Source organism: Agelaius tricolor, unplaced genomic scaffold, assembly GCF_023055355.1.
Source record: "Agelaius tricolor isolate 1412-34295 unplaced genomic scaffold, bAgeTri1.0.p SCAF_13, whole genome shotgun sequence".
NCBI classification, from domain to species: domain Eukaryota; kingdom Metazoa; phylum Chordata; class Aves; order Passeriformes; family Icteridae; genus Agelaius; species Agelaius tricolor.
In genome coordinates this window covers 11,115,599-11,139,224 of record NW_027269273.1, presented here as the reverse complement: position 1 = coordinate 11,139,224, position 23,626 = coordinate 11,115,599, and the positions used below count along the sequence as shown (strand labels likewise).

Here is a 23,626-nt window from a genome sequence, read left to right as displayed (position 1 = left end):
AAGTTTGTAGGTACTTAAGGTGTGCTATTTTGGGGGTAAGTTCCAAGATGTGAGTCAATGTGAGTTTTTAGAATTGGGAATAGGGTAGAAGTGGGAATAGGATACACCCAGTCTTAGCTACAATGTTCTGTTATTTTTATTTCACAAAGTGTTTCTTCTTGTTTTCCAGTTTTAATCTCTTCCCTCTTTCCCTTCTGCTCTTTGGTTCCCTCAGTGCTTTTACATTCTTTCTACCATCACTCTCCTTCTGCCTTCCTGCATGCTCATGTTTCATTTCTTTTACCTCACCTGGTTTTCTGTTTCTGTGTGACTCTGCTAACTCTTTCTGGTCACAGAACACTCCCTCCAGCAGCAGCATCTTTAAGATTGAGGCAATAGACAAGGACACAGGTTCTGGAGGAAGCATCACCTACTTCTTGCAGGTAAAGTATTGTCTGTACCTTCACAAATTTTTCTCTCATTTACTGAGATTTCAGAAAGCAGATTTTAAAAAGAATTTGGGGGTTGAGTGCACTGCTAGTGCCTATAGGATTAATTTTGTGCCATGCACAAGAAAATAAGCATTGGCAGAAGGGATGTTGTTTGATTGCAAGCAGCCAAGGGTGATCCAGCAGGCAGCAAGGGGAGCTGGAGTTGCCACTGACACTCCTGTGCCTGCCAGCAGGACCCCTCATGGCAGGGCTCTTACTGGCCCTTCTTTTGGCGTGACAGGGAGAGCAAGATTAGCTGGTAATCTTGTATGCTTATGGGATTTCTAAAGCATGAAATAGCTTTCTTTAGGGAGCAAAACACACTGGAAACGTAAATTTGCCCTTCAGTGTAGCAGGCTGGTGCATAATTGATACCAAGATCACAGTGTGAAATGAGAGGTACTAAATCTTCTCCCTGACAAAGCAGTGACTGCCTGAAACCACCCTTTCAGTTGCTGCCCACTGGTGAAGAACTGAAAGGGCTCCAGATTTAAAGCTGAACTTCTGTATTACATATCTTCTGTATGCCACAAGGGCAATGTTTTGCATTATGTCCTTCAAATTTCTCCTTCCTATAGGTAGTTTCATCCAGGTTATCTGCAGTTCCCTTTATTCAAGAGGAAACATGAAAAAAGTAAACAAAAGCAAAGCAAATTTGTTGCAATATTTAATTTTGGATAAGAATATGAAGACAAGTTAGAAGATATTTACATAGCACTAAAGCTAATCCTGTTAAGAGCTTGGGCATACTATGAAAGAACACCTTGAGTGCCTTGTTGAAATTTAGCTTTGATTTCACAAATTATGATCCATGTGCAGGATTCAGCTTTGCACAGGGCTCTTTCCAGACAGCTGATAGTCTATGGACCAAGGGGCAGCAATTTCAAAATTTTATGTCTAATTTATAATATATTTGTGTGGCAAAAAGGATTAAAAATATGTTGTTGAAAAAATCTTGCCATGTCTTTGGGCACAGTCTCTGAGAATTCTCAAGTTGCACAGAAAAAAATCTCTCCATAGGTATGATAAAGGCAGATGGTGATGTCTGCTGAAATGGCCAAGATTATCTGACAGTGGCCATCGTGTCTAGATACAGGAACAGAGGTGTTTGTACAGATATCTCCAGTTCAGAAGAATGGAGGGAGGCATTTTTAGGCCTCTTTTAAAATCAGATGTCCTTTAGATTTTGTTTGTACATCACAAAAATCACCAGACCACCACTGTGTTTGACAATAATCTATACATGCAACCTTCCTGCTTTTTTTTGAAACCAGTAGAACTTTGAAACACTAAGGGGTGACACCATTTTTTTTAAATTCCTTTTCCCTTCATCTTTTTTCTGTTAAGTCTCCCTACCTCTTTCCATGCAATTAACTGAGTTAACCAAAAGTGTAAGTTTTCACAATGAAATACTAAAAGATTTAAAAAATCTACATTACAAGTAACTGATTTATTCTGAATAATGACAGACTTGTGGTTGGTTCATGAATTGTTCATAAACACAGAGGTGAAATTCATCAAATGCATTATTCACCCAAACCGTGTCATTATTCTAGTCTTCTCCCTTAGCAGATGAAATAAAAGATGAATCCCTGTGGCAATCCTCTCTCCACATGTGTAATCCCTGGCTGTTTCTCCTTTTCTTTCCTTCTAGAACATCCATGCTAACAAGTTCACGATAGACCGTCACAGCGGCGTCCTGCGCATCAAACCTGGGGTCACCCTGGACTACGAGAAATCAAGAACACATTTTGTTGTGGTTGTAGCCAAGGTAAAAGGCTTTTATGTGAGACTGGAGGAGGTGGGGTAGTGTTTGAGTGGGACCAATTAGTTTGAATGCAAGTGCTGCTGAAATGTGGAGGCAGCAGAGTTACTCCTGCTGTAACCTCTGGAGGCGTGGGGGGGTAACGTGGAAAGGTGAGGGAGTAAAGGTAGCAGGTGTTTGCTGCTGAACAACATCTGGAGGATTTGGGAGGGGGTTTCCCACATTTCATTCATGTTCCCTGTGCCATGGGACTCACCTAGAAGGGAAGGGTTGGTGTATCCAGCCCTGGCTTCAAGAAGCAGCAACCTGTGAGCTCAGGGCTCCTCATGCTGCCCAGGGCACAGCCCTACCACCACAAGGACAGACCCTGGCAGGCAGATGGGCCACAGCCACTACCCACAGCTAGACCCAGCACAGCACAAGTGATGGATTTCTTTTCTGGAAATATCTGTGAATGTTCCTTTTTTTCACTTCCCTGCATCCTCATGGCAGGAGCTTATTTAAATCCTGTAAATATTGCTGCACATCCCTTCTTGCCACTGTCTTTCCCAGCAGTACTGTGCCTGTGACTGCACATGCTAACAGGCATTAGAAGTTTATAGATTCTGAAGTCTCTCAATCCTGTGGGGACCTGTCACACAGACAGACTCATATGGGTGGAAAGAGGGCAGTTTTGCTGTAACTTATGGGGTCTTGGAGTTGCTCATATGTTTTTTTTTTTAATGTATGGACCTTTTAATGTATTTTTAGCCAAGGTTCATTTGAGGAAGAATAACAAAATTTGGCTTAAATTCTACCTTAGGGGCAGTAAGGAAGAAAAAAAATCAGTGTATCTTTTAAAAAAAATTGGAATTTTTAGAATTGATACTGCAGACATGTTGAACAATTCACACTCTTACACACCAGCATGACTACTGACCTACAGCTGGTGCTCTGAGACTGAGGGTGTTAAAAGCCTCTGAAATAGCAAGTTGTCTTCCTAATTGGCTCTGCTGTATCAGTGGTGCAGAGCTGGTTGTACCAAGTCCCCAGAGACTGCTTACACAGTGTGGCTGTCTCACAGGTTTGGGCTGCACAGCTCCTCTGTGCTTGCACTTTATCACATTGGAGTTCCTGGGAGACTTTGAGCATGTACACTGTTTATTTCCTTCCAGAGATGCACTACCTTGCTACTGTGCACTGTCTTGTGTTCATGACAAGACTATAGGTAGGATGAAAAGTTGTAGACCTTGGTCACTAACTTTTGCATCAGTTTCTAGCATTCTTTTTTCCTGAAAAAGCCCTTGAATTCCCTATCCCTTCTCTAAAGATCATTTATGACTGCATATATTGGCTCAATCACTTTTAATATAAGAAATTACTTATGAGGCACTGCAAGCTGTCTTCCTAATCAGAGGGAGAGCAGGACAAATGGAAAAGAGAAGGGACTAGGGCAGCACAGATTAAATCTATATGTTCAGAGAGGGAAAAGATTCCTGGAACTGTGCTTCTGAAGGCTCATGAGGTCCATGCAATGCCTCAGCTGATTTGCAGACATGCTTCAGCAGAGGCATCTGACAATGACTTCTTTTCTAGGATGGTGGTGGGAAGCTCAGGGGAGACAACAAAGTCTTTTCAGCCACAACAACAGTTACTATCAACGTGGAGGATGTTCAGGACACCCCTCCAATGTTCATTGGGACTCCCTACTATGGATATGTCTATGAGGACACGCTTGCAGTAAGTTCTGGTTTCATCTATGGGAGAACAAGTACAGCCTTTCCCATCTTACTCAAGATGGCCCTAAGGTTTCTAGCACAGACTCTACTGGAAACAGCACCTAAACTCTGATTTGACTACTTGGTGAACCGAGCTGACCAAATCTCACACTTGTTCTTCCTTATATCTACTGACAATTTGCCATGCAAAGCTTCCTGGTTTTTCCACTGAAGTCAAAAAAGATTCTGCCCATTTACATTGGTCTAAACCCAGACAGTGACTAAGAGCTCTTGTGTAGCTCAGACCTCCAGAGGCACTTGGCTGAAGGCTTAAGGAGGCTGCCAGTCACCTCACCTGAACACATCATGCTTAAAAGCCTTCGTGTGTCTGTTTGCTCTGTGGTCTCACAGTGCTTTCATTTTCTAGCTCAGATCAGTCTGCTACCAACAGTTGGTTGTACAAGGTCCAGACAGAATTTATGCCCGAATACTCCAGACTCTCTGTGTTGTCCCATGAACATCCCCTGGGGAGAAGCAACCCTGACATCCCCAAAATGCAGGATGCTTTCTGCTCAGTGATGGCTGGTTAGGCAGGATGAGCCAGGAAGCCCTCTTAAGCCTAAACTCAACCAGATTATCAGTCAAGCAGGGACATAATTAGGAGAACCAGTCATTTTCAGTCACATGTTCTTGAAGCTGCAAACTAATCAATTTTCTCTATATCTAAATAGTGACATGATTGTGTATGGATCAGCTTTCACCCTGATCCATAAGATTTAATTAAAATTTTCATCATATATAGGACAAGAAATGGTATCTACCCATTAAATTACTCAACATTAGGCTGTTGATCAGTTTAGCAGTGTGATTGCACTCTGTTCATCTGACCTTCCCTTGAGTTTCAGGAAAGATTGTGACTTACCTTTCTATCCAGAAATGTGCACTGCAGCCCGTGCATGACTATATACTGCAGTTCACTGCAGAGGCTGTTACATTTCAGCAGGGCAGAGAAGAATGCTCATGTGCTTTGCAGGTGTTTAAAATGAATGATATTATGTATATTGATTTATTCTGCATAGTTACATATAGATCTTGAAATAACTATCAGGTGCACACAGGAGTTAGTGTTTACTATGGAAATGAGAATCAATAAATGTTAATTACATCCAGCTTGAGCTCATAACTTACACCATTATGATATAATGATGGAAGCACGAATCAGTCCTTCCCTGTGAGGGTTTTTGCCATTAGAATGAGCTCTACAGAGAAAGAGGCAAGAGCTGATTTTAGTGGTGTTTGTGCATTTGGTGTTAATTTTGTAAACTTGCTTCTTTTCTCCTTGGTGGAGTTGTCAGGATTTACAAGTACTCTGTCACCTTCAAAGGGACTGCGCTGCATTTTGCCCAGTAGGCAGATTTTATTGCTGCTTCCAGCATAAACGATAATAAACACAGTTCTGTATTTCCAGTTGCTTTAACAGAGCCTTGCTCTTGTTTGAAAAATTCACTCAAGGGTTGTCATGAAAATGTTCCTTGTTGCCATTTGTGATTCACTGACAGTTACTTCAATGTTCCCCAGTTCTGCAGCCTCAAACAGGTACACTTTAGTGCAGAGGCCTGAATTGTACAGCTCATTGCCACTTGGTTGAGCATTTTAATGTGACACTCATCATCCCTCTGAGCTGATAGAAGCAGTCACATGAGCAAATGGTCTTCAGTACACAAATTCTGTACGTATGGCCCATGGCCACGTTACTTGTGCAGAAAGACCGACAGTGAAGGTTTAAGGGCAGTTAAATCACCATCATTTTCATCACAATTTTATGCCCTAGATGTTCTGTGGGCCAAGTTGCTCTGTGATCTCTATTTGCTTCTACTGCCTGTCTGAACTTAATTAGGAAGGACCAAAGTGACCCAATAACTTCTTGGCAGCTGCCTGTGTCTCAGCACACTATGTGGCCATGGAACACAGAAACCTACACAGAAGCAGCCAGAGGGAATCTTGGTAATGCCCCAAACTAAAATTTGGGTTCCAGATTGGCTGCTCCAAATCCTCTCTCCACATCTGTGGCTCCAGGCAGGTGTCCCTGGCCACAGCTTCCAACCATTCCTGTGACCACCCAGCCAGGGCAGAGGCACCCATGGCCATGCAGGGTCTGCAGCCATTTCACACCCAGAGCAGTGGGCACTGGCCCTTTTTGTGCTCCCCATATGGCACAAGCAAAAGTGCCCACTCTGCCCCCAGCACTTCACTGCAGAAACACTTACAGGAGTTCAGTTCATTAATGTGCAGTTGCAATTGCACTGCTCTGATCTCGGCACACAGACTGTGATTTCCCCTTTCTCCCCAGGGCTCTGAGGTCCTTACTGTTGTTGCTCTTGATGGAGACAGAGGAAAGCCTAACAGTATTCATTACTGCATCGTGAATGGTGAGTAGGCTTGTCTTAGATGAAATTTGAAGGGCACTCAAAACTCCATCTGGCATTAAATTAGAACAGAATATGCTAGAGTTTGATAAACCTGAGACCAAATCTCATGAAATAATGTCAAATACCTCAAACAACTTCAGGGCCCTGTCTAGCAGAGAATAGCCAAGATTCATTTCAGTGAATTTCAGTATCTTCTTCACAGAACTGTGCTTGGAGCTGTTAATGTTGCTGATTTGTTAGGCATCAGTGGGCTGCTTGTCATTTCAGAAAGTGTAAAGGGAGATGCATTCACTCTTCTAAGTATCTCTATCACTTAATCTGCGAGGTGAGATCATTCATTGGGAGACCCAGACATGGCATTTGGAGGGATATTTTTATTAGTACAGTGATAAAAGAGGCTAAACGGTCAAACCTCCGATTTTTTGGAATAAATTATATTTACCAGTGAAGAGACATTGGCTGTACACTGAAGTGGAAGAAAACAGATGTTATCAGAAGATTAATGCTTTCCATGAGCTATTCTGAGAGTGTCTGTCACACATCTTTTAATAGCATGAATGTGAAACTTAGTGAATTGGTGATTCATTAGCTGGTGAAGACAACAGCTTAGAGCAACTAAACTCCAGGCTACAGCTTCAGGGATTATGAGTTTTATACACTCTCCCTTCCAAAACAAGGCTTCTGTAGCAACTGGGCATCCCAACTCACAGGTGTGAAAGATCCCAAAACTTCCTAAGAGAAATCTGAGGTGTTGTTGAAGAGCTATGGAGTAAGTGCTTCATTGTGTTAAGTGATCTAAGCAGCCAAAACAGAGAGATACAGCTGAGTTTTTGTTGGTGTGGGATGAGACCCATGCTGAGGTTCCTTCTTAATGTGAGGAAATAAACAGGTAAAAGAAAGGTAGAAACATCAAGGAAAAGAGAATTGCAGAAGACAATGGATAGAAAATGAGAAAAGGTAAAAAGAAAGGTACAAAATGAGGAGCAAGAACAAGTGGGATGAAAATATACTAAAAAAGGGAGAAATTAAATAAGGAGAACAAGTGAAGGCAGAAGAACCAGGGAAAATGTCAAAGGGAAGTAAGATTAATGAGAAAAGATACTGGATTGCCAAAGAAAATAGAGAAGGACCAAAAGGGTTCTCTGGGATAAAAATAAATGATAAGTGTTTAGGAAAGAGTGGGAAAGAAGATGGAAGGGGATAACAGATAAGCTTGCTCTCCATTAAGTTATATTTTTGTTCTACTTTTCTCATGCCCATTAACAAAGGGCTTTGTTTTTGTGAAAAAAGAGGGGAAGGGAACATGCTTTTAGTGCATAGAAAATTGAAAAACAGAGAAAAGAAGATTGCAACAGGTTTCTACTCCTGCACCTCAGACATTGGCATTATTTTTGACAAGCCATTATTCCGATAACTGCAGGCTGGGATGTTAAAGGACAAGAAAACACTTACAGCAAACAGGAAGTTGTTTGTTCTTAATAAGCCTGTCTTATCCTAGGAGTGTGGAATAATGATAGGAAATGCTCCAATCTTCTAAACATCTGGAGGAACACCAATACTGCTACATGTACTCCAGGTTACCAGTTTCCCTGGGATAACTAGACAATAACACAATGTATGGTGGTTTGAAACCACTATTGACTTAAGCTTCTTCTCAAGCAGAATGTATTTTGCAGGCCAATGTATCTTAATAATTGGGTATTGTGAGTCAATATCTGTTCAATGTTGTGTCTAGAGTGCTTTAATGAAGTTGCAGTTATTGTAGGTATTAGCAGAAGAGGATACTATCAAATGGTTTAAAAATCAGCATTGGAAATGAGTTTAAGAAAAATGCTGGGCTTTGGGGTCATCATCCTTTATTTCTGAAGCCTTGATCTCCTACATTTAAAGGGATTTCCTCTCTTTTCCTTTCAATGGTAGACTGCCACAAAGCACAGGATGTGGCCAATACTGTACATGAGGCATCATCAGGGCCGCCCTTGCTGGGCACCAGCCTGCCCTTGGCTGTGATGTGAGATGGTTCCTGACATCCTGCTGAGACACTGCTGCCCCTCTGCAAGCTGGCATTTGCTTCAGCACAAACAGAGCACTCTCAATAAGCTGCTGCCTGGAACTGCTATTCTCTCCAGATCAATGGAACTTGTGTAGCAGTAGCAAAGTCAGCCTGCAGCCCTGTCCTGCCTCTGTCACACTCTGCCTCAGTTCAGAAACCTTGGGGTTTACCCCAGATACTCCAAAAAAACCTTTTTGTTCAGGGCAGCCTTGCAACAGGCTGAAAGCTTTTTTTTGACAACTCAGTGTTTAAGACCAGAAGACACTTCTCCAGAGATGCTGTCTGAGGGAAGTGACTGTACTTCTTTTTGACAGATTGTCAGACTTCTCACCTTAGCTGATATAAGTGAGAGAAATGTTCTTGTTTCTCAGAGACTTAATTAAGCATTTGCTAATTACAATGACAAATGTCTATTTTTGTCTAAACCAGCATATAAAGAAGGCAGCATAATAAAATTAATACCAAATTTGCATGCCTGAATGCTGAGGCTTGAGGGGAGCCCAAGCAGGATGAGAAGAGGAAAATGCTGACAATTGCCCAAAAGGGAAGAACTCCACTGAGCTGTTCCTAGAGGAGGAAGCCCTTTTAGGCCCTCATCTGTGTTTTTGTCTCAGACCAGTGATAGAAATGCTTTGTTTTTGAAGAGTGGCTTCAGATCTACTGATACATATGGATACACATATGGACAAAGATGTGCTTAATGAAGTGTACAGTTGATTTGCCCATGCTTGTTCAAAGAAAGAAAGTGTGGCATGTAACCAGAGCATCTTGGTTTCATTTCAGGAAGTGAAGGTTCATTTGAAATCAGCAACACAACTGGAGCCATTTCTGTGATAAAAAGCCCAAATCAGCTCAAGAAAGAAGTGTATGAACTAAAAGTTAAGGTAGGTACTATGGCCACTTTAATACTATTAGTCTAAAATGCCATGATTGTCTAAAATTGTTCAATTTATAGCTGACTTTACCTGTTTCAGAAACTACCTCCCATATTTGAGCAAAGTGCCAGATAGTATAAAGCAGCTCTAATTGCTAATGTAGGGATATTATTGTTGGGATATTTAGTATCTCAAATTATTTCTTTCAAATAAAATCATCTTGTCCTAATTTCATCTCTGAGGCTAGAGAATCAGTGTCCTTTACAGTCCATAGATACCTGTTCTCTGTGTTTCCAGATTTTATTGCTAAACTGGGAATTAATATCTTGAAACCTCCATGTTATGAGATAGGTAACAGTCAAATCTATGATTAGTATTAGGACTGGGCCAGATCATGCAGTGTCATATCAGCATCCACTCCTGAGGCACTCTTCAGCCACACACAAACACGTGCTCACACTTTGATGAGCTAACACCTCAATGAGCCAGTACTCATGTGACAGGCTGTGTTATTTTAAGCAGTTTCTAAAGAAAAAGTGTTTAAAAATGGAGAATTAAATTGTGAAGACTGTATCAGTTTTCTCCAGCATGTTGGAATTGCACATTATTGTTGTGATAAGGACAATAGTGGCTTAAAGGCTGCTTTGAGGAATTGCACACTGCCAGAACCAGTGTGTAGCACCCCCAAGGGCACGTGCTTGCTCCTGGGCTCAAGCAGGGCAGGTACAGCTACAGCTGCCTGAGAGAACAAGGATTCTCATGGGCTCAGTTAAACTCAGGCACCATTTCTTCCTCTATCAGCTCTGCTTCACTGCATTCTGCTACCACTCCCCAGATGCAGAATGGGTTAAAGCCTTGCAAGCTTTTCTGATCTCCTAATTATGTGTGTGGTGACCCAGAGCTCATGCAGGCTGCAAAAGCTGCTAGAGGAACCAAAAAGGTGTTATATTACCCAGCATATACAGTGACAGACACCTCAGTTGCCAGACTAGTGTCTTTGGAGAAAGTGCCTTTGGTTTTGAGCCCTTTGAGCAAAAAGGCATGTTAGATATAGCTGTTGGGACAAAAATACCAGCCAGTTTCTGTCCTGGCATAAGAAATGTCTCAGGTTCAATCCAGTGAATCAGGCTGCATGGTCCGGTTGATGAAACCCAGACGGATTTGATCTCATGGTTCAGAAAAATACCTAGGTTTGCCTGTCTGCCTAAACTATATCCACCTTAAATTAAGCTCATCTAAACACCACAGCAGAATTTTGGAGACTAAATCTCAAAAAAAAAATAAACATGCACTTTTTGATATTTGCCTAAATGCCACAAGTACAGTTTTTCTCACAGTTTTAAAGGCTGCAGTCCTTGCAGCAATGAGACAATGAACTGCCTGTGGTACCACAGCAAATTTAAACATTGTCTTCCTTTTCTATTCTATCAACACTTTAGGCAAGCAATTACCTTGCCTCTATTGGATTGCTTTTAGAGAACTGTTTTCATCCAGAGTGAGTTACTAAGATGACAAAATTAGAGGGAGAATCAACTGGGGCTCTATTGGGACTGGTTTATTACCATAATCTTCTAATCATCATAAACTTCAGTGTGAAATGGACTCAGGTTTTAGAGAAATATAAGCCTATGACTCTTCCTACAAGTTAGAGTGCTTTGTACATGTGGAAGAATACCTGAACATGAATCTGAAGAAGGAGACAACTGCTTCATCATTCTTTTCTTCCTCTTGCCTGCTGCAGGCATCAGAAGTCAGTCAGGAAGGTGACATCTCCGAGCACACCTTTGCCATGGTGACCATACGGGTGGTGGACCTCAACAACCACCCACCAACCTTCTATGGAGAAAATGGGCCCCAGAACAGGTTTGAGCTGACCATGTACGAGCATCCCCCAGAGGGTGAAATCTTACGGGGATTGAAGATCACAGTCAATGATTCAGATCAGGTAAATGGAAACTAAGCAGACTTTCAGTTTTCCTGTCCTATTTTCCTAAAGACTAGAAAGAGCTCTCAGATGGAGAAATGTAATTTTAGAAACTCAGCTGTTTCACCTGCATTCCCTAAAAGCCTAGGACAGACAAAGCAGTGGTAGGGTCCAGTACCACAGAGAGACTGGATCCAGGAGTTCAGTTAGTCTGTCCTGTACTGTTATGCCAATGGGAAGGATGGTCCTAGACCTGCAGCCCAGGTCTTGTGGCAGCTGAAGTTGAACAATCCTTATGAACTTCCCTTACTGCTGGTTGTGTTCATTTGTTGCCAGTATATTGTCTGTGAACATACTCCCTTTGAAGATTTTCTTGGAGGTTCCAAGCCCTTTAGTGACTTCAGGTGCAATTACTGTCTGCATCTTCTTCTGGCCCTTATGTTACAGTCAGGGTCTGCAGTGCATGCTTTGATTAATCATTCCCACTGGAATGATATTTTTATGTACTCTTAAAAATTATGCCCTAGCCAAACGAACTCTTTTCAGATCAAGGAAAAGGAAAGAAGATTCCATCCATCTCAGCCTGCTGTCTAACTGACCTGTGATACCTGTAGGTGCTATGGCAGCATAGGGACCTCTAAGCTAAATACTGTATGAATGACATCCATCTGAGTTAGCCTCAGGTTAGGTAGTGACAAGAAGAAAGCTTGATGCATCTGACAATTGTATTACTATTGGAAAGAGCTCTCTTCTGTAACTGTGCTCAGTATTGTGCTGGTTTGATGGTATTGTATGTTATCAAACCCACTGGCTTCTTCCCTCTTCCTCCTGCTGCTCTGCAGCGAGCAGAAAAATGACTGCTTTCAAAGCAGTGCTATGTCTATCCTGCTATTGTCATGGGGGATGGTGCTGCAGAAGGGGAGAAACAAAACCCATCTCTTCTCTTTAGAGACAAAATATATATCTAGGCTGACAAAATATTCAGGCTGCAAGTTAGGCTATAAAATAAGCAGAAAACACTGATAAATACACTGTATAGATTTCTCAAGAAGCTTCCTAGTATAGCGTAAGGCATCACTCTGGGGGGATGGGTGGCTTTTCTTCTAAGGCAGAGAATGCAATGTTTTCCCTTCTATCCAAGATGATTCTGTAGAGAAGAAAATTAAACATGTGTCTCTCTCTGCCACAGCTGCTAGAGACTCTTTGTTTTGGAGGAGTGGATGAAAAAAGTGAGGAGGAGGAGGAAGCTGTGGTTAAGGTCTGGTTTAGGCCTACAGATTGATGGAAATGCTATGCTTACTTGCAAGAAAATGATACAGAAATTTCTCTCCCAGAGCTTTTCAGCATGGCTTAGCACTCAGTGCTGCTGTTCCCTCAGTCATTCCTGTGTCCCATGACTGTCTACTTGGAGGAATGCAGCAGCATGGCTGGCTCTGAGCAGATCTGGGCTCCACGGACATCAGTGGCAGAAATCATTCAGCTGTTGGAGGGAGGCAGTTCTCTCCCTGTCCCATGCCACCCTTCTAATCATGTACAGTCCCATGTGCCACACACTTTGTATGACTTTGTCTGACTGTATTGTCAGACTGTCCACTCTTCCCATCAGCACCATTTTCCATTGCCCAGCAGCTGTGGCTTTGTGTGTTTGGCTTTACCACCCAGCAAAAGAGAGCCCATTATCATCTTTGAAGCTGGGGAGTGGGTTTGTGTGACCAAACAACACACACCACTGAGTTTGGATCCAAGGTCATTCTGTTTCCATACTGCTGAATCCTTTTTCTCTTGACATGAGCTAGGGCTGCTCAAGAACTGTTCATAACAAGCTCTCCAGGGATACAGCTGAAAGTAAAGTGGTCCGGTTTGAAAGTTATTATTAGAAATTCATCATCTCAAGATTCATGCTACAGGCAGAGCGTGGCACCAGGCAGGCAGTGAATCTGGCTGTTTTTCACAGTGTAAACATGACACTGAGAAATTGGTGAAGCCAGAGAGTTTGGTGAGGTAGGCTCAGTTCATTTTCACATCTTTCCTGTAAGGCAGAAATATGAGGATCCCCCTTTCATCTTTTCTCTTCCATGCTCCAGTTTGGTTTAAAAGAACTAGCCTGGCCAGCTGCCTCTGGCTCACTCTCCCTACTTGCATACAAGTGATGATAACCTTTTAGATACTGCTGCTTCCCATGTTCTCTCTGGCTAGAAGGTTTATCTGTGTAAGGGGATTTGCCTTCTCACTTCACCTGGAGCTGTCTAGTGTGTGTCAGATTTTGTCCTGCGCAAGTGGAGCGCCTCTCTCCTCACAAGTGCATCAACTTCAAAAAGATTTGGTGTTTGCATCTCTGGGCTAGCTTAATCCAATCAGTGCAAAATGTGATACTCCACCTCTGTTTGGAAATTGCCTGTCTTTGTGATTCTGCATCTTCATCATGAAGAACAACTCACACAGCATGTGAGTTATTAGGACACAGGCTGGACATGGGAAGTGTTCAAGGCCAGGCTGAATGGAGCTCTGAGCAACCTGGTCTAGTGGGAAGTGTCTGTGCCTGTGGAAAGGGAGTTGAAATGTGGTGATGTCAAATGTCCCTTCCAACCCAAACCATTCTGTGAGGCTGGGTTTGTGAGGTTGTGTTGTCCTTACTGGAGCAGCTCAGTTGCCTTTCCTTGGCAGGAAGCAGGAAGAGGCAGGATTTCCCTGCCAATATGCACGTGGTGTCATCCCTGTCTAGCTCCCAGTACGTGGCACAAAACCCAAGGCTGCTTGCCACAAGACTCCTCTCTTAGCCAGGCCTGCTGCAGGGTTTTTCCATTATGACTGAAAGAATAACCAAGCCAGTCAATCTATTTTAAGAAAAGCTGTGTCTGTCTTGTGACTAGGGCTGGAGGGATTATACAACTAAGCTTCTTAGTGATCTCCTGCCCAGGGGATGGAGAGTAGAGGGGTCTCAGCAGGAATGCTCATTCTCATTTCATGTAGTTTGAAGAAACAGAGCAATCTAGGCTGTAAGAAACCTGACATTACTGAAAACAATCGATGTCATATCTGCTTTTATCAACAGGGAGCCAATGCTAAATTCAACCTCCGTCTTGTTGGACCTGGTGGCATCTTCCGAGTGGTTCCTCAAACTGTCCTGAATGAGGCTCAGGTTACAATAATAGTGGAAAATTCTGCTGCCATTGACTATGAAAGCTTCAAGGTGTTAACCTTCAAGGTACTTCTGCTTTCCAGGTCCTCTTTTTCAGTGTGTACAGTACGAGTATGATGGCTTTTGTATCTGATGTGATTTAGCTTCTTAATCCACCCAGAGCTGTCTGATGCATTATCAGAGACATGATAGTCCATGTAAGGGAAACTCATTGCTGCCTCCGGTTCACCACCTTCACAAGGTTTAATGGATGCATCTGTGGACTGATTTAGTCCAGTCAGTGCAAAATGTTGATTTTTATGTCTCTCTGGAAACTGTACATGTTGGTGGCTCTGAATCATTCTAGACTGAACCCTCAGGGTGTTATTTCTGCACTCACAATGATACATTCACAGGATGAAATCCTAATTTCTCTGCAGCAAGAACTTTACCTACTTAGTGCTAAGTAATTTGATTCACGATCATGCTTTTGGATGTTGGCAGCCTGAAGACCCCAGCTGACTGGAAGATAATTCCCCAAAATTGCTCACTGCCTTTGTCAGAGTCTATCTATCTATGTGGCCATTTGCAGGCTGACCTGAGGCTCACCCATGCTCTAAACCAGCCCTGCAAGAACCAGTTTAATCCAAAAGCTGGAACCTTGCATTATCACCTTCCCTGATGGATTCTTTGGCTCATCAACAAGATAATTAAGTAGCCTGGTTTTCTGTCAGCTGCCTCTGAAATTGAGTGTAGATGTTTCAGTTCTGACTGCAAAGAACTGCATAGACAATCCCTGTAATCATTTAAAAAACTGCCAAAACAATCTAGCTGAGAATTAACATATGCTAGTTTTGTAACATACAGAGAGGGGCACTTTTTGCACAGTCCAAAAGCCAAAATTCCACAATTTTGTTCTCCCCCTTGCTGTATGGTTTGCTTTGTGTCCTCAGCAAGTTTCACTTCAGTATGTTTCAGGCCTCTTCTTGTAATGTTCCTAAGCCATTTTGAGCTTTATAGGTTATAGATGCTACAAAAATATGAGGCATCATTACTGCATTAAAGTGGAAGATTCTGAAAGGGCCATAAAGTGCTACTGAAACTAATTATAACAAGCACACATTTATTCAGGTTAAACTACCAAAAGATCAGTAAAGGAGTTACACATGGCCTCCTCATGAATGCCAATAGAAATCAAAGTAGTTAATGTGATTGCCATGAACACCAAAAGAATTAATTACAAGGAAAAAGGATATATATTTTTATAGCTTAAGCAGTTTTTTGGGGTTTTTTTTTAATTATTTCTACTGGAGAAAGACTTTCCAAAATTATTGCTACTGGAGACTATAAGACTTGGCTTAAAAAGTGCAGCCTTTTTCTGGATTCCAAATAGAGAAGGTGCAGATGGATGATATGGTAGCAATGTATGGCAGCAAATACTTTATAAAGATCTCATTGCTGGCTTCACTTTCCTGCAAAGTTCAAATCACTTCCTACCCAGTTTTAGTTGTCAGTGTAGTCATTCTGGTTAGAATTTTGGATGAAATATATTTCTATTTAATGTGGATCTCACAACAGCTTTGAGAGGTTATCTTCAGGGTTTTGGGTTTTTTTCTGTAAGCAGTGATCCCTCTCCTCTAGTTCATCTTTGAAGAGTAAAATGCCAGAGAGTAATTAAAACTAATTTGTCTGGGAGATGCACTGAAAAACTTTCTGAAGCAAAGGCTGCTAGAGAAACCTATCTTCCATTTCGTGCTGGCTCTTAAATGTAGGTGGTAGTCAGGAGTTCCTTCATTTTCAGCTATCTAAGAGCTCAAATGGGTTTCCCAAAGTATGGCAGCAGTGGTAATTCACATATCTCTGCAGTCCCTCTGCCACAGGGGCCAGATATTGCTGTCCCACCTTGTTATGGGCTGCCATGATTTGGGGGCAAACCTCCTGCCTCCATCTCCTTCAGCATCTTGCCTTGGCAGGAGCCTGGACATGCTGCAGACACTCACATCTAAAGACTAGGACCAGGTGAGGCTGATTGTCTTCAGCTGCCAAAATCAAACTCTATTTCAAAAACTCACCTACCACTTTTAAGATTGCATGTCAGTTTGCTCTTCTGGCACCTAAGTATGAATTGTTTATATGTAGTCCTGTGAAGTAATAGTTTTACCCTTTTTTTTCTCTCTGCATGATACAAACAGTACAGGTCTGCATAAGACACTGCAGGCAAGTGAGCTGACAAAATTTCCTCCCTGAAGGAAGATGTTGTCAGCATGTTGACAGGGCAGGACTGTGGCTGCTTAAAGGAGAGGGAATAAAAATGAGTGTAGAAAACATAGTAAAAATACTGAACTTTCATAAGTTGTATTAAGATGGGCTGATTGCTGCAGCAAAGATGTTATAATTTAGTAATAGCTCCATGTGCACAATCAGCACTAAGATTTTACCTCTGTACTGCTTTAGAAACTGAGATTTCTCATGAGGAGGTTTTTGCTGATGTCTGCATGGCTGTCCCTTCAAAAATTTCTTTGCTGCAACACCACCTGAGACTCCCAAACACAAAAGTTTGGGAGGTCACAGCAATGGAGTGACCAGGCTCCCCTTTTGGAGCAGCATTAATTAATTGCAAGCAATCCCTTGAGATTCATTTCTTCTCTTTATTACCAAACATTATAAATGTCCACACAGCAGACACAGCTCTAGGAGATGACACTGAGATAGCCTTTTCCCTGTCTACTTGAACAGCTCCCCACTTTCTGCTTTTACCTGGAGGTGATACAAATTGTCCCAGTCTGGCAGAGCAGAGCCTTGAGCCCAGGGTGTCCCCCAGGCACTCGGGGGTGCCACTGCTGGGGAGCATCACTCCCCATGGTCCCTGCACAGGAAGGATCAGCTCCACAGCTCCCAGGGGAGCAGGGGATGCTGTAGCAGCCCTGCTGCTCCTGCCAAAGCTCCCTTAGGCACTCCCTCTTTGTGGGAGCTCCTGGGACATGTCCCCTAGCAATTAAAACCCCTGCAGCCAGATTTCTCAGCTGAGCCTCTTAGATCTCAGTTCATGTCCTGCCCAGTAGTCTATTCATGGTGTGCTGTCTTCTTAGAGCCCTCCTGCTTTGTGTTAACTGTGTCTCTGCCCAAGCATGAAAACCAAACATTAGACCATTGTTTTTGGTGTTAGCCATTTGGGCTCAGCCCCCACAGAGCCCAGGACTGATGGCCTAGTGCTGATCCTGTGTGATGCAGACACCTGGGACAGACCCTGGCAAGGTCCCAGTGGATCTCAGTACCCATTGTTGAAACTGCTCTTTCTTGCTGACAGAACCACCACAGACCACCTGAGCTTGCTGCTCTACCAGCTGAGGCATCCTACTGATGCTCCCCAAATCCAGCAGATTTTGCTCAGTAAGGAGCAGATAGATACAGTAAATACTCAGTTTACTCTATGTGATTGCCTGTCCTTTCAGATGAGCAGTTATAAGAATGAGTGATGTCAGAGAGCTCTGTTCTCCTCAGAGACAGTGAGGCAATTCAAAAGCCCTCATTTTATCTGATGAACTCCTAATCAGCGTGAGGCAATGAGGGTAGAAGTGCCATGAAGTCAGTAGTACAACTCTTCACAATCTTTGGGACATGGGATTCTACTGTATATGCCTGACCATCCAGCACTTGGGTAGGAGTAATGCTGCTTCAAAACAACTGGTTCCCTCATCTTTTTACCCTGTTTGGTGCAGTTTATTGTTCCTGACTTCTTTCTTGATGAAGAACTTCCTCTGCAAAAGATCACAATTAAGTTTATGTGCTTATTCAAAATAATTCAGTGCTTCTGTTTCCCAAAGTTCTAGGAGCTGCCCAGGGATGACTGACAACTTCTGTTCTGGTTTTTGGATGTGTGTTGGTTAGTTATGACTAGTCACATCTGTCACATGAAGTCTAATATGAATGCACAGGGTTTGAAGGCCTCTCCCCACAGTTTGACTGCCCATCCTCAAGCAAGCACATACAAACAAGCCAAGGCCACACACTGACCTGGCTCATCATCTCCCTGGTTCTGAGCTCTCTGAGCTGTCTGCTCCAACCAGACTAAAATGCACTGATGTGCCACAGCTGGTGGAGGAAGCTCCTTTAAGAGAACTAATAGCTGCTTTGTAGTGATTTCTGGTTTTTCTCTTCTTAGCTTCTTGCAATAGAGGTGAACACACCGGAGAAATTCAGCTCGACGGCTGACGTGGTGATTCGCTTGCTGGACACCAATGACAATGTCCCCAAGTTCTCCTCTGACTACTACATTGCCAGGATCCCTGAGAACTCCCCAGGGGGCTCCAATGTAGTTGCTGTTACAGTAAGTTTCATTCACTTCTTAAGAAGTGTTCTCTTTTCAGGGTGTCTGTGGAAACAATTCAAGTACCTTAAAAATAGTGGACAGGGCAAATAGCAAATCTTACTCAACATTTGACTTCTGGACCAAACTCCAATTATTTTCCAGAATCAACCCAAAAAAATCACTTTGGGAAAAAATAAAGTTTTAGACAAATATTATTTAGAACAACATGAGCCATCTGCATTTAAGACAAATCTCATGGCCCTTGAGTATTAAGAAAGCCTCAGCCAAATCAGTGTCCAGTGGGAAGATTCAGTTATGGCTAAGTGGAATTGGATTTACTGGATTTGCTTGCTTAAGTATGAGTAAAAAGAAAACAAGATGGCTGCTTAGTAGGTATTAGTCACCTCCTCTTGGGAGGAACCTGGCTGCTAAAGGATCATGAAACAGTTAATGAGGGCAAGAATATAAAATGAAAGTGCTTAGGACTGGGAAAAAAAGATCCCTATGGATGCATCTTCTCACAGTGGGAAAAATATGCCTATGGATTTTCCAGTATCTTGCATTTTCATACAAAGAAAGTTAGGGTATTACATGGGCCCTGAGTGCTGGAGGAGCATTTCCAGCTGCTTCTCTCTAATGCAACTGCTGAGACTGGAAACAGCCCTCATGTCACAAAGCCAAGAAAACTCCTGGCCACCTGGCCTTGGTGGGGGATGCAAGTCACCTTGCAGAGGCTGCACAGGTAAGGATGGTGGAGGCAGGTTGCCAGAGATCTCCAGCAGAAGCTGGCAACATGTAAGAAAGATGATTAAATAATCAGAATAATAAAGTGCTGAAGGCAAATTTTAGCAATGGAAGAATCAAAGAACTGAAATATAAACAATAGAGAAAAGGTTATTGCATGAAACTAATAGGAAATCTATTACAGACACTTAAACATAACTATCTTTGAGGTAAGAGGAGTAAAAAAATTCTAGGATGTGGACAGCAAAAAAAGAAGAGATTTAAAAAATGTTTGCAGAAGCAATAAAATTTCTGAGCCAAAGTGCACAGGAACGTGTAGCTGAAGGAGGCCATGTAAAGTTTAGTCATGTGCTGTCACTCAGTACTTGACCCAGATTCACAACTATATATGAAAACCTAAGATGTTTCAAGTACTCAGAATGGCAATTCTGGAAGAAGTCCCAGGTATGCAGATGTTTTAAGTGAAGTTAGACAGTATTAAACTAGGCTGTGGTCAAAATCATGGGGTTAGAGAATCTGACAAGCTCATGCCAAAGAACAAAACTACACCTACCAGTAGGGCTGCAGATGTGTTATGTTAATCATGCAGGAATCAAAGACATTGTTCCAGTTGTCAGATATTTAAACAGGGAGATGAATGAATCAACCAGCACCACCATGAATTTTGATGGCCAGATCCAATGGTGTAACACCTCCTCAGAGCTATCAGAGGAGCAGGAGCCTATGGAAATAGCTGCTACCAAATCAATAGCTTGCCTAAGCCTGAGCTGAGAAAGGAAGCCAACAAGAGCATGAAACAAAGATATCATCTGGTAGTAGTGTATGCATTATTAAAAGTCACACAGGCACAAGAGTGATTAAAAAATAAACAAAGCTGAAACACAATGTATAGATTGAAATATTTGTTATTCATTACTATAAATTGACTTAATTAAACAAGCAGAAGCTTAAAAATACAATATAAGAAGTAAATAATTTTGTCTAGGGAATATTCATTAATGTTTAACTGATAATTAGGAAGGTCTGAGAGCTGGCAGTGTGTTCATGTCACTGAGATTATCTCCATCTCTATCAAAGGAGGGGGAGGTAACTGTGGATGGATGGGGCCATCTAGCGTCACTCTGTGCCAGAGCCCCCGGCACAGGGACAGCATTCCTGGGGCTGGCAGGGACATTTCCTGGTGGTGGGTTGTGCACTTTCTAGGTGCATATTTGCTCATGTGGTTTCCCACTAAAAATGTAATGGAAAAGAGAGTGAAAAGCATTTGGGCCTGTTAAAATAAAAATGAAACAGTTCTTTTTCCATTTTAGTAAAGTAAAACTCTCTTCTTTTCTTAAGGCTACAGATCCAGATTCAGGGCTTTGGGGAGAAATCAAGTACTCTATCTATGGAACAGGAGCAGATCTGTAAGTAACGAGTAAATAAATAAAAATACATAACCTCTGAGCAGAGTTGTAAAATAATTTTAAAAGAAAGCTAGCAAGCTCATTCTTGGTCTGCTCATTTCCAAGAACATTTATGCCATGTTCTTTGTGAGTTCTGTGAACTACTACTGTGAAGCTACTGTGATCATTAAACATCTATTTCATCAACCCAAGGAATTCTACCCACAAACCCCCAAAGAGATACAAAGCAGCTAAAGTATCAATACACAGGATTTGTTCAATCACCATTTGAAAAATACTTGTAAGAGAAAGAGAGATTTTGGTCTAGTTGTGAAAAGTCAGTTCTACAGAAAAATAATTTCTTGGGTTTTTTCCCCTTCCCTTTCCACATGGCTTTACAAATAGCTCTTGTCAAGATAAATCAAGGGAGACAAGATATTCAAGGATATACACTTCAGCTTTGGAGGTCAGCTGCAAAGGCTGTTAGAAGCCTTTCATATACTAAAATATAATAGTCCTGCATCAGGAAAAAAGGAATTTGATGCTTACTTGATTTGGTAATAATGCCTCCCTGTCTTTGGGAACAGTGCTGAGGGTAGAACAGCTTGAAACACTGGTTCCTTCACACCATGTCCATGGTGGAATCAATGACATGGCTGTCATAGATATTCCTGCTGGAGCCTGCATTCTGCAGGGCAGGATGCTGGAAATGAATGAAAAGCCTGAGCTTTTCAGGCACTCATCTCAAGAATCTTTTTTCCTCTGTATATTATCCACCTGGAGCTAAAGCTGAACTCTTCTTGTTAAGGTGAAAGCCGTTTAGGAGGCACAATCAAAGTCCAAAATCCAAGATGTTAAGGGTGAACCACTTCTGTAGCCAGAAGGATACACATTTGGGAGCATTTCCACGATGGATTATTTTGAGCCTCTTCACTAAGTCTTTAAGCTAGCTGCTAACTGCACAGAGAGAAGCAAGAAAAGGTCATGTCATGCAGGCAGACCTCTTAGGTTTAGAATGCAGCAGCTGGTGGAAAGAAGCTTGAGAAGGTTGTTGACAAAGGATTTAGGGGAAAAAAAATATAAGATCAACTTTATTCTGATTGGCATTATGGGGCAGCTGAGATTCACTGTTCTTATGCTGTTGAATGAAGAAATTATGATGTGAACTTTTCCTTTTCAAGTGTTTTTGTTTGTTTTCCTCCTGCTAGAATGGCATCACTCTGCAAGGCTGGATTGATTTTTCTAGCCCTGGCACCTCTAGATGTGCTGAACACACAGTTTGATGCAAATAGGAGAATTTCAGCTAGAGGCACAATGTTTCTGTCTTGGATATTACATCAGTGGGTGTGCAGTTGTGTGGGCAGAAAGATGAGTTGTACTGGAGTAAGAGAAATAATGTTAAATGTAGAAGATGAAACCCATCTGATGGCAATCCTACTTTGATAATCCAAGCTGCCAGTGGGAGCACTTCTATTCTTCCCCTAAAATGAGAATGATGAGAGTGCTGTCTGCATGGTTAGGCTGGGCTGGGTGCTGAGGAGGCAGCACAGGCACTGTCTCCTACACAGCTATTCCCACCTACAGATCCTGGATTTCATCAAAACTTGTATTTGTATTTAACAGGGTTATGAGAACAATTGAAGATTCTAGATTGCTAAATGCCCCTTTTATCATCACTCTCAATTGCATTCAGAGCTGGAATACAGAAAATATTTTGCTACCCTGTACATTGATCAAAGGAAATATAAAAAACTTAATCTGTTAAAAGCACTCCTGCTTGGAGCCTACAGTGGCAGTCCATTTTAAAAAGACACTTTTTTGGTGTCTTCTCTATAAATCCAAACTTTGGGCTGACACTTTTGACAGTGCCTCTATAATTACAAATGTGTAAAACTGAACTTGCAACAGATAAATCTGAACACCCACTCCATCCTAGTGTCAGTCTATGGAAAATGGTTATTTTTGGAAAAGATAATTTACCCTGTAGTTTGGGAGATTTAAGAGCAGATTTTTTTCCTACCCATTCTGAGAAGTGAAGACCTTAAATATGAGATGCATCACACTTCTTTTAGATATTTAGGTGACATAAATCAATCTTAATTTATGCAGGACATAATCTATTACACTGTACTTTTAAACTGAAAAAAAAAAAGTAAAAAATAGGCTTAATGTTTTTCCTTTTAATGCAAGAAAATCACTCTGGGAGAAGGCCATCACACTGAGCATTTACTGAGGACAAAGACTTTTAATGGAAAATGCAGCTAAAATGGCACAAGAGAGAGAAAACTATGAGACACTGATAGTTCTCAGGTTTTCAAGCCTAAAGGAACTAGACAAACACCAGGTAGAGTGAAAGATTTGGAAACATCACCCAGAGAGGAATTAGGTGAAGAGTACCAGTGTCTGGGCACAGCATTTCAGTCTTTACAGCCTGGAGCAAAGGTGGCATCTAAACACATATTAAGTGAGCAAAAGTCTTTCCTTGCTTCTTTTCCAGGTTCCTAATCCACCCATCAACAGGTATAATTTACACCCAGCCCTGGGCTGTGCTAGATGCTGAAGTGAACTCAAAGTATAATTTCTATGTGAAAGCAGAGGACACAGATGGGAAATACAGCTTGGCTGAAGTGTTTATCACCGTGCTAGATGTCAATGACCACTCTCCAGAGTTCAATGAAAACATCCAGGAGAAGACAATGATCATTGGGTCACCAGTGAAGATAGAGGTGAGAGATGGCACCGTGTGTCACAAAGCAGAGTGCTTTGGAAAAGCCCTGGCTCTGCTGTTTACTCTCAGGGGTTATGATGAATGTCTGAAAGTTGTCTTTTCTTGCAGCTTTATTTTGCACAGCCATTT

General features: G+C 42.0%; 1 protein-coding gene across 4 annotated transcripts in view; it reads left to right on the top strand.

Annotated features, from left to right (window-relative positions):
• CDHR1 (cadherin related family member 1) overlaps positions 1 to 23,626 on the top strand; it is a 72,598-nt gene that overhangs the window by 38,651 nt on the left and 10,321 nt on the right. For all 4 annotated transcript variants that reach the window (XM_071438738.1, XM_071438741.1, XM_071438737.1 and 1 more), the window contains 10 exons: positions 336 to 422; positions 2,125 to 2,241; positions 3,811 to 3,954; positions 6,283 to 6,361; positions 9,198 to 9,298; positions 11,031 to 11,234; positions 14,266 to 14,418; positions 18,494 to 18,658; positions 20,723 to 20,790; positions 23,267 to 23,495. In XM_071438738.1, coding sequence (XP_071294839.1) covers positions 336 to 422; positions 2,125 to 2,241; positions 3,811 to 3,954; positions 6,283 to 6,361; positions 9,198 to 9,298; positions 11,031 to 11,234; positions 14,266 to 14,418; positions 18,494 to 18,658; positions 20,723 to 20,790; positions 23,267 to 23,495 — 1,347 coding nt within the window. The remainder of the gene's footprint in view (positions 1 to 335; positions 423 to 2,124; positions 2,242 to 3,810; positions 3,955 to 6,282; positions 6,362 to 9,197; positions 9,299 to 11,030; positions 11,235 to 14,265; positions 14,419 to 18,493; positions 18,659 to 20,722; positions 20,791 to 23,266; positions 23,496 to 23,626) is intronic.